Source organism: Sinohyriopsis cumingii, chromosome 9 (assembly GCF_028554795.1).
Source record: "Sinohyriopsis cumingii isolate HCF-2022 chromosome 9, ASM2855479v2, whole genome shotgun sequence".
NCBI classification, from domain to species: domain Eukaryota; kingdom Metazoa; phylum Mollusca; class Bivalvia; order Unionida; family Unionidae; genus Sinohyriopsis; species Sinohyriopsis cumingii.
Genome location: NC_142969.1, coordinates 101,954,927 through 101,965,696, shown reverse-complemented (window position 1 = coordinate 101,965,696; position 10,770 = coordinate 101,954,927). Strand labels below are relative to the sequence as shown.

The 10,770-nt window shown below is 33.1% G+C and overlaps 1 protein-coding gene across 1 annotated transcript in view; it reads left to right on the top strand.

Moving 5' to 3' along the window:
- The first annotated feature begins 138 nt into the window (after positions 1-138).
- The window catches only part of LOC149792351 (uncharacterized), a 40,618-nt gene continuing 29,986 nt past the window's right edge, over positions 139-10,770 (top strand). The window contains exons 1-2 of the mRNA XM_089970926.1: positions 139-3,083; positions 9,665-10,008. Of these exons, the coding sequence (XP_089827052.1) occupies positions 3,059-3,083; positions 9,665-10,008 (369 nt within the window). The 5' untranslated portion in view covers positions 139-3,058. The remainder of the gene's footprint in view (positions 3,084-9,664; positions 10,009-10,770) is intronic.

The following is a 10,770-nucleotide window of genomic DNA, read 5'->3' as shown; positions in this document are numbered from 1 at the left end:
TATGCTCACCTGTGTGTTGATTGATAAAAATTTAAATAAAGCAATAAATAAGAAATAAAATCCTTTTCTAAATCCTTATATTCCTAAATCCTTGTATTATCCAGATACATTATTTGTGAGATAATTTTATCAAAGAAGGCTCTCATGTATCACCTGCATATTTGAAAGAGTACACATATCATACATGTACTTTCCTAGTGTTCTCCTTATAGCAGTTGTATATGAAACATTTCCTGGAAAACCAACTGATTTCTTCAGTTGGATATCTAGTTTTCTCAGTATCATTATAGTAATAATGAGTATTGGTTGAAGAACCAGTCTCTAACATGTATAATGGGCAAGATACAATATGCAGCAAGTTTTTTTAATGTGATTCAGGCATGTGAAATAAAGGGTAAAATTTTGGAGGATAACAATGTTGTTGAACTTTAAAACAAGCCAGATTAAAAAAAGGATAAATCAAGAGTGCTTGAGAAATCAAGCTGATGGATATATGAGTGATGTAATACAAGACATCATGCTTATTGCAGGATTTGTGGAGTTGACTTTATGATCACAGTAGAAAGTTAAACATATAGACTAGATAAAGTATGTGTCGTGTATTTTTAAATCAGTTTTGTGTTTGAAACGAATGCACTAATCCACTTTGATTTTGCCTGTTTGTGGCAAAAACTTGAATTGGTTGCAGATCCAGTTTAGTTAATAAATGTACATTTTTCAAACAGTTAATTGTAATTATGACACTGGTCTTGTTCAGATTATGCATTTTTTCCCACTTAGATTTTGCATGGCCTACCCTAGGGGTTGGCATATACTTGTATGCAGGTGTGTGCATAAACACACAGACCCATGCTGGGATTTGCAAATCAGGTATAGGGTTGTATGCAATAAAGCACATGTCCAGGTGAAATGCTAGGTTCCTTTATGTAAGAAGTTGCACTGTATTACAGGGATGTACACATTAAAGCACATGTCCAGGTGAAATGCTAATTTCCTTTATGTAAGAAGTTGCACTGTATTACAGGGATGTACACATTAAAGCACATGTCCAGGTGAAATGCTAGGTTCCTTTATGTAAGAAGTTGCACTGTATTACAGGGATGTACGCATTAAAGCACATGTCGAGGTGAAATGCTAGGTTCCTTTATGTAAGAAGTTGCACTGTATTACAGGGATGTACGATTAAAGCACATGTCGAGGTGAAATGCTAGGTTCCTTTATGTAAGAAGTTGCACTGTATTACAGGGATGTACGATTAAAGCACATGTTGAGGTGAAATGCTAGGTTCCTTTATGTAAGAAGTTGCACTGTATTACAGGGATGTATGCATTAAAGCACATGTCCAGGTGAAATGCCAGGTTCCTTTATGTAAGAAGTTGCACTGTATTACAGGGATGTACGATTAAAGCACATGTCCAGGTGAAATGCTAGGTTCCTTTATGTAAGAAGTTGCACTGTATTACAGGGATGTATGCATTAAAGCACATGTCCAGGTGAAATGCTAGGTTCCTTTATGTAAGAAGTTGCACTGTATTACAGGGATGTACGATTAAAGCACATGTCCAGGTGAAATGCTAGGTTCCTTTATGTAAGAAGTTGCACTGTATTACAGGGATGTACGCATTAAAGCACATGTCCAGGTGAAATGCCAGGTTCCTTTATGTAAGAAGTTGCACTGTATTACAGGGATGTACGATTAAAGCACATGTCCAGGTGAAATGCTAGGTTCCTTTATGTAAGAAGTTGCACTGTATTACAGGGATGTATGCATTAAAGCACATGTCCAGGTGAAATGCTAATTTCCTTTATGTAAGAAGTTGCACTGTATGTATGAAGATTATTTGGCATTTATTCCTCAGTTTTCAGCTACAGACTTGGGTATGTATACTCACACTGTACATGTTTGAACATTAGTTTTGTACAATATAATTTTGAAGGCTAAAAAGGTAGGTTTTTCCTGTAACGAAGAAAATGTTTGAGATCAGTGATATAAAAAGGATATGGGAAGACCGCATTTTTAAGGGCAAGAGTATTTTGAATCAGTTATCTTCTGTTAAGACAAGAAAATGCTTTCCAGTGGTTATCTGTCCATACACCTTGCTGATAAAAAAAACTTAAAATGATGTCATCTGATACATCAGTCATTATTTGTCTCTGCACTTAAATATTTTTCTGTCCTGTCTTGTTTTGTAATTTATGTACATTATGAAATATGCTATTTGTAGAGAAGGAAATCCTATGTTAGAGAGATAGATGGTATTTCTTGGTTTATCAGTTTGGTTACACAGTCTGTCCAGATGGTATATTAATTTTAGTATTGCCCTTGATAAACATTTGATTTTCCACACATATTGCAGTATAAAATTTGCAGATTTCATTTTCATCTTACTTTTAATATTTAATGGATTGATGGATTTGGCTGCCCATAAATGGTTGCAAGTGAGTATTATTTCATGAATTAATGGATTTTCAGCACAGTGGTATTTAACTTCTTTGTTTTGTGGCATAGTTAGATTATTTCCACTCAGGTTTACAAATCATGAAAAGGTAAGGTAATTTTTAAGTAAAAAAATGTTTCCAAAACGTAAGTAAATAAAATGGATGGTTACCCCACATACAGAGTTGTTTCCCTTTCCTGTAGAGGTGTAATAATTATTTGTGTATTTTTTCTACTTTTTAAACTGTTTTTGAAGTGATAAAATATTTTATGGAAAGGTACACCGTCGGTAAAAAAAAATATTTCTTGAAATTTTTTAGAAGTCCTTGAAAACTTGTAAAGTCAATGAAAAACTGCTTATTGGGGATATACAAATGTATTCTCAATACTAACATTACTATTTGTTAAAAGTCATGTACTAGGCGTGTACATTGTTGTGCATTGTGCATGCTGGACATTGCTTTCAATGGAATGCTTGCCTACACATTGTGAGGTTACCAATCTTTCCCTTTTGCATGTATTTCCAGAATTCAAGACAGTATTGACAGTAACAAGAACGATAATCAGTCCATTTTTGTATCTGGCAATAAAAATGCAAACCATTCTAGCAGCTTAGATAATATGGGACAAGGAGGGAGATTAAAAGGTAAGAGAATGATAAGGAAAAGTATTTTCCTTTCAGTTTGACTCGATGATTTTAACCTCCTTTACTTGCTGAGGTAAATATTTAATGGCATTAAGAGAACAGTGGTATTGAAGGGTCAGCAGACTTGCCAACCTATACGATTTTGCCATAAGTTTTATGAAAATTACAATTAAAATACAGACTTATGGCATAAAAGCAAAAACTACAGAAAAATGATCATTGCCGGAAAAAAAATTCATCCCTATTTGATTTGGATCTGGTTTTCATATTGGAATTAGTGAAATTAATCAGGGAACCAAACTATCTTTAGAGCAGCACCTCAAACGCTTTAAACTACACATATTTCTTCATGCGAAGTGTCTGCATGATGAAACTTGATTATAGAATTTATAAATAAATGGCATATAGCAAGCAATGCATGTTTAAGACGGAAGGGAAAATAAGCCTCTTGAAAAGTGTTAATAATCAGCACACGAGAATAAAAAGGAATATTCAAATTCTTGTGAATAATAGCTGGAAGGGACACAATTACGTTTATTGGACATCGCATGCCAATTTGAGTATTACTCATGGTAGGAGATATGAGTGCCGTCGTTATGTGAAATGGAAAAAGAATTTCCAAGAATTACGTCAACTTGAGAGATAGCAACAAGCCATTGAGCTGCATAGGGTTTGGAACCAGATTTTGTGCAACTGTACTAGTTTTAAATAAAGTCTACACGTACTTTACAAACTTTTCAGTTGAACATATTGTTTATTTTTGCTGCATGTTTCGAATACTGAACTTTTAATTACATTTTCCAGCTTTACATTAGCAGTTTATGATATTTTTTTTTACACCTTACTGAAAACTGGTTAAGCTTATGGAAAAAAATCAACTGTCTTACTGAGATGGACTTGTCAGGGTTGGCAGGACTGGGTCAGATCTGAATATTATTAGCTCTACTGGTTATAAACCAGAAGAATTTATCCAATACATTGATGTCCATTGTCTGTCATCTGTTATCCATTGTCCATCCATCTGTTTGATACCTCTACTTTTAAACTATTTGGAGGATTGCCTTGAAACATTGTGAATTTGTTCCATGGTCTAGTTGCTAGCAAGTGAAGATGGTGCTGTTTGGACATCCTGCATGACTTCCAGAGTGATCCTCTTGAAAACCTTGTTATCACTAATCCTTCTGAATGGATGGTGAAGTTTTCACTGCAAGATTTCTCATGATTTCTAGTTGGTCTAAAATTAAATTGCACTAATGGGTATCCAACATAGCCACCACAGCATCCGTGTTGAAAATCTTGTTATTGCTCTAACCTGAGTAAAGATGCCAATGGTACCTGCCGGTTGTTAATAACTTGGGTAATAAAATAAACAACCAGGTACCCATTAAAAAAAAAAGTTTTCCAAGTTCAGATTGAGACACAGAATAATAATTACAGTTCGAGGCTCGTGTTGTATGCACATTTATTCATCATCACATGGGCATGTATGGATGCTTAGAATTTAATTGTCATACTATATAATAATACAAATCCATTCTTGCATGACCTATTTAAGAATCAGCACTGATATTTCAAGCTCGACTGTCCTAATTTTGTGCCTGTCCATGGTTTGTGTGCCATTTTTCTCAAGACTTAAACCCGCTTGTTTTGAGATCCTGATGATATTAACTGGGTCAGTACCTTTCATCAACAGTGACACTGATTAAGAAATATTTGACAAAATACAATTTAAATACGTACTACAATTCAGATAAAAGAAAGCACAATAAAAATGTTCAGTTTAACTAATGGCATTTTTGCCTAAAGTTTGTGGCCCTGGAGCGAGTGTTAGCTGTTCAAGTCAGAGCCACTGTTCACATGTTTGTTAACAGGACCTTTTTTATTGGCAGGAAACCCAAGACACATTTTTTTCACAGCAAAGGCAACACAAACACTTCGCTACCGTAACATGCACTTCTTATACCATATTAGGAAAAAATGAACAAAATGGAAAACTATACAAAATGAAATTTTTCACTTAAATATAAGGGAAACATCTTTGTTACTTAATAACATTGAAAACAAATCTAATAAAAATTTACCTCGTGTGTAAATGTGGTAAATTTTGCATGACCTTTACATAAACAGTTCCAAGAAAACAGACAAGTTTCTTGAATGTGAAACAACTTGTCCAGTAAATTAATAGAATAAAATAGAGACAAACAGTCATACATATAATTATATTGTTATAAAGGATAAACAATATATCAATTTAAAAAAAATATATACAATTTTATTTAGTGCATAAAGCAGCATTGGCATTAAGGTCATTAGGATACAAAGTATCTAACTTATGAAACCAATAAGTTTCTTTTATGAGTCTGTTCATGTCACCATGCACAATATCTATTGGCATGAAAGAAAAATTGAGTAGAGGGTGATTATTGGTGTTAAAGTGTGTTGAAATATTAGAGGAAAACTGAGGATCTCTATAATTTTTTATATGAAAGCGATGATTATTCATTCTCTTAGAAACTTGTTGAAGTGTTTGTCCAACATATTGCAGGCTACCCTTTTTAACTGGTTATCAAATAAATCACATCAGTTGACATGCAGTTAATGTTATCACAGAGAAAATACATCTTTTGTACTTGTATTAACGGTATTGAAAATACCTCTTTTGTATTAGCACTATTGAAAGAAGTACTTTCTCTTATATTTGCACATTGAGAGCACACATTTAGATGACAAAAATTGTCTTTTTTTATTGTCTGCCTGCTTAGTTCTAATTGGAAAGTCTTGCAAATTCTGGTTCTTCTATAATGTTCAGCATTTGTGTTGTTTTTTTATCCCAGAACCATTTGTCCAAGATTAATTCTATTTTTATATTAATTACATAGCAGACTCATCCAAATTTGAAAATAAATGTTACAAGATGTCATTAAAAAAACTCCAACCCCTCAAAGAACCCCAGGATGTATTGATGTGATTGATGGATGTTATATTACTGCAAAATATTAGAGGAGAGGGATTTTATTAAATCTATAAACTTGTTGCACTGAATCGTCATTAAGGAATGAACCATGGCAAGTCAAGTCGCATAAATTAATATAGACATGTAGACTCGTTAAAGTGAGTATTATGCATAAATAATTTATCGATTTCTTTTGTGTCTATACTCTTGTATTAACTACTAATCCACATGAAAGTAGCCAATTTGTGGCAAAAACTTTAAATGTAATTAGCAAAATTAAATGTACTTGTTTCATAGTTTTCTGTAGTTAGGCATGTAATATACAAATCACTTTTGTATGCTTGGATTGCACTTTTTTGTAACTTATATTAGTAATAATTATGCTTATACCTCTTTGGGGTTTGGCACATGTGAGCCTACAGCAAAGCAGTTCAGGTTCACATTTAGTACAGTTTCCCTTTGTTCAGGTACCCGGGTAGCCAGTTGTTAGGACTGACTGGTACCTGGTAGAAATTTTCCAAAATTTTGACATCTCTACTTGTGAGTGGAAAGTCATAAGACTTATTATGATGTCCAGTTGGTCCTAAAATGGTGCTGCATAGATGTCAAATATCACCACCACAGCAGCCGTAATCAGGTTATCGCTATTCCTTTGAAAGGAAGGTCATATCCACATGGGGTTTTTACTAAAAGAAGTTCTTTTAATGTTGTAGCAGAGTGATTTTTTTCACTTCATACATGCTTCAGCTCAGACAGTAATAATGCATATACAAGGGAAATATTTAGTGATTCACCACTTTGACTTTATTGACATAAATTACATTAGTGTATGTTAATAACATTAACTTACATTAACTCTGTAATGGAATAGAATAATATTGAGTACCGTCTTTGTTTGAAAGCTAGCTAACTCAAAATGTTCCATTGTAAGGATGAAATATTCTCTTATTTAGAAAGGAGAAAAAACATGCCAAGGATAGAGAGATGAGAAAGGAAAAATATACGGACAGCTAACAAGCATTTAAATTACAATGGATATAAAATTCTGTTTATATATAGAAAATATAAATATGGCATTGAAATATTGTTACACTTCTGCACTTCATTATAAGCAGGTACCAATACAAATATTGTTACACTCAGCATGTCCTTATAAGCAGGTACCAATACAAATATTGTTACACTCTGCACTTCCTTATAAGCAGGTACCAAAACAAATATTGTTACACTCTGTACTTCCTTATAAGCAGGTACCAATACAAATATTGTTACACTTCTGCACTTCCTTATAAGCAGGTACCAATACAAATATTGTTACACTCTGCACTTCCTTATAAGCAGGTACCAATACAAATATTGTTACACTCTGCACTTCCTTATAAGCAGGTACCAATACAAATATTGTTACACTCTGCACTTCCTTATAAGCAGGTACCAATACAAATATTGTTACACTCTGCACTTCGTTATAAGCAGTTACCAATACAAACAATCAAATATTCTTTATTATTGAACATATCTGTATATAGGAAAGATATATTATTTCCTGATTTTAAGAAATAATATTCAACTACTAAACTTGTGGCCATTCATTTTCTTCAAGCAATGTGACATTACTTGAGCATGATGTAATTGCAAATTATAATTACCCTATTTATGGAACCAGCATTTCTTTATTGCTAGCATCTATATTCCTTTGTCTTTTGGTGTTTTCTATATGTGACAATATATACAAAAATGAACATAGAATGTGATTACCATGAGCAAATTCTACGCAATGAACAGATAGTGCGACAGATAGACAAATTTAACAAAGAGACAAACAAGATACTTTTCTTGCTATCCTAGTATTATTATGTCAACCTGTATTTTGAATACATATAAGAAAATTACTTCATTCAGGACTTCAGATCAATAAAATATTGTATTAAACTGCAGTGTCTTAACTCCAGAATTGCATTGCAAGTAGTGTTGTACATGTTAGTTTACAATTAACTTCAAAATAATATAATGTAAATACTTTTTAAGCATAGGGACTCTTACTGGTTACACCATTATAATAAAATATGAAATTCTGTTCTCAAATAATGCAGACTTCTATTTAGAATCATGAACATAAATACTTTATATAAAGTTTCGAACCATTTACTGTCTATACAGTTTTCTTCATTTTCTATGATGTTTCAGTGTGTTCCAGCTTATCTGTGAGTAAGCATGGCAGAACTGACCTGTTTCTTTACAAATTTATATGTTGTATGCTCCATTGCTAAAAAGCAACCAGTCAGCTGCTTGTTTTTTTGTAGGTTACTGATTACTTCATCTATTGTATCCTGAGTTTTAGTCTTTAGTGATCACTAAAACAGTTATACAGGATTCAATAAAATCATGATGGTTTATGTACATTTAATTTGTAAAATATTATCCCTGTTACGGTGGTAGTTGGTCCTAAATGAAATGCCAATCTGACATCCAAAATGGCCACCACAGAAGCCATCATGAATATCGTTATGACTACTCTTCCTGAAAGGAAAGTTATATCAACATGGGGCTTTCACCAGTAAACCATTTATGGTTTTGTAGATGGTCTTATATGAAAATTGTGCCGATCTGATAGACAATATGGTCATCTGGAAAAATCTTGATATTATACTACAATGAGATGGAAAGTCATATCAGTTTTAATTTTCACAAGGAGACTTCTCATGATGTTCTAAATGAAAATGGTACCAGTCTGACATGCATTATGGCTCCATGACAGATTGAGATGGGGTTTTCATCAGAAGATTAATTCTGTTACATTGTTGGTCCCAAATGAAAATTGTGCAAATCTGACATCATATGGCAACCATGGCAGTATTTTGAAAATCTTGTTATCACTCCAAAATGGAAAATCCTGTCAGCATGATGTTTTCACCAGAAGAATGTTTGGTCATATCGACATAGTTCACAAAAGACATGTAGCTTCTCCTAAACATAAACGATGCCAGTCTTTTATAGAACATGGCTGCCATCTTGAAAATCTCGATATTACCACTCCACCTGAATGGATAGTCATATTTGCATGCAGTTTTCACAACAAGTCTTCCTGTGGCGTATAGCTTGTCTGAAATAATGGTTCTCAACTTACATCCAGTATTGTTGTCCATTTATTAATTTGAAAATCTTGTCACGCAAGAATATCTGATGTGGTTTTACAGAATTCCAGGAAATTCTTATTGATAGAGTATAAGGGACTCTTGTTTGCAAAGAAGAATAAATATTAAGCAAAAAGATGAAAAGACAATCTCTTTAAAATTCAAATGGGTAGTTTTGCAGGAAGATGTTTTAGAAGTGAATGTGAGTGATCAATAAATGTTTGCTTTTTGATTCAAGTATTCATGTTAAAAAATCTAAATAAAGATGCAGTTGTTTCTAAGTGATCAAGCCAGAATTAGAAAGGCAAAGGGAACTTGTTGCACAAAAAAGTTTTCATGTGTATTTTTATGTATGCCTATGTTTTTGATTTTGAGAAATTATTCTTGCAAGTATATTGTCAAAGTTTTAAAGTTTTGTAAAATGAATCTAGGAAGAAATGTGTTCTTTTTATGTCATGTGGTCCTGAAAATGTTTACTTGAATTTACAAAACAGGTGAAAAGGAAAATGAAGGAAATATAGGAAAACCAGAATCAATACAAGGAATAAAAATACAGTATCACCTCGATGATGACCCCACTCTTAAGGCCAGGACAGTAATTCCCAATCAGGAAGAACCCAAGAAAAGGTTGAAGTCGCCTCTCCAAGATAGGTCTTCATCTTCGTCTAGCTCCTCCTCAAGCAAAGACAGATCCTCATCTTCGTCTAGCAGATCATCGTCTAAGGCAAAGTCGGTTTCTAGCAGTAATTCAGACCGGTCAAGATCAAAATCAAGGTCCAAGTCTAAGAAACATTCATCATCTGGGGAAGAGAAGAGAAGGGAGAGGAAAAAGATTGAGGTATATATACATTTTGTACAACACTTTATAGATCTATATTATCTGCCTAGCTTGTTACTTGAGTAGACTATTTCTTATAGGTGAGCAGTTAAAACTATTTTTAATTACCATATTTGCTGGCCTATAAGACGATACTTGTTGACCGGAAAATCTTAGCTTTGTCTTATACTCCGAATCGACTTATACATGGATTATGTTGTCTGAATCCCTTTATCATATTTTTCATATGGAAAATAATTCTCCAAGAGTACAAAAATAATGTGCAAAAAATATTTCATTTTGGGGAAGAGAGCATGTATGAACAAATATTGAGTATATTAAACAATTACATGATCATCAGTATTGAAAGTTAACATATATCAGATGTAATTGCGCTAAAGCATCATGCACCAGTAATATACGTTGTTTGTAATATATGCTGTTTAAATTTAATTACATATATGTGCGTTAGAATTTCAAGTTAGAAGATCAATAACCATGACAAAGAAATATTCCATCACAATTTTCTTCTTGCACCTAATGATTGATTTGTATGCCCCATTGAGAGACAGACAGGCAGATATCTTCATGATTGTAAATCTGTATTGTTCACATACCTGATGACTGATTTTACTTGTGTACAAGTGCAGTACCATATTCCATTATCAATTAATGCCACTAGTTAAGCAATTCCTTCTAATTTTTGTTTCCACTTCCATTATTACAAGAATCACATGGCTTTATAGTGGTATTTACACGCTAATTAAATATGCTGTGATTGTA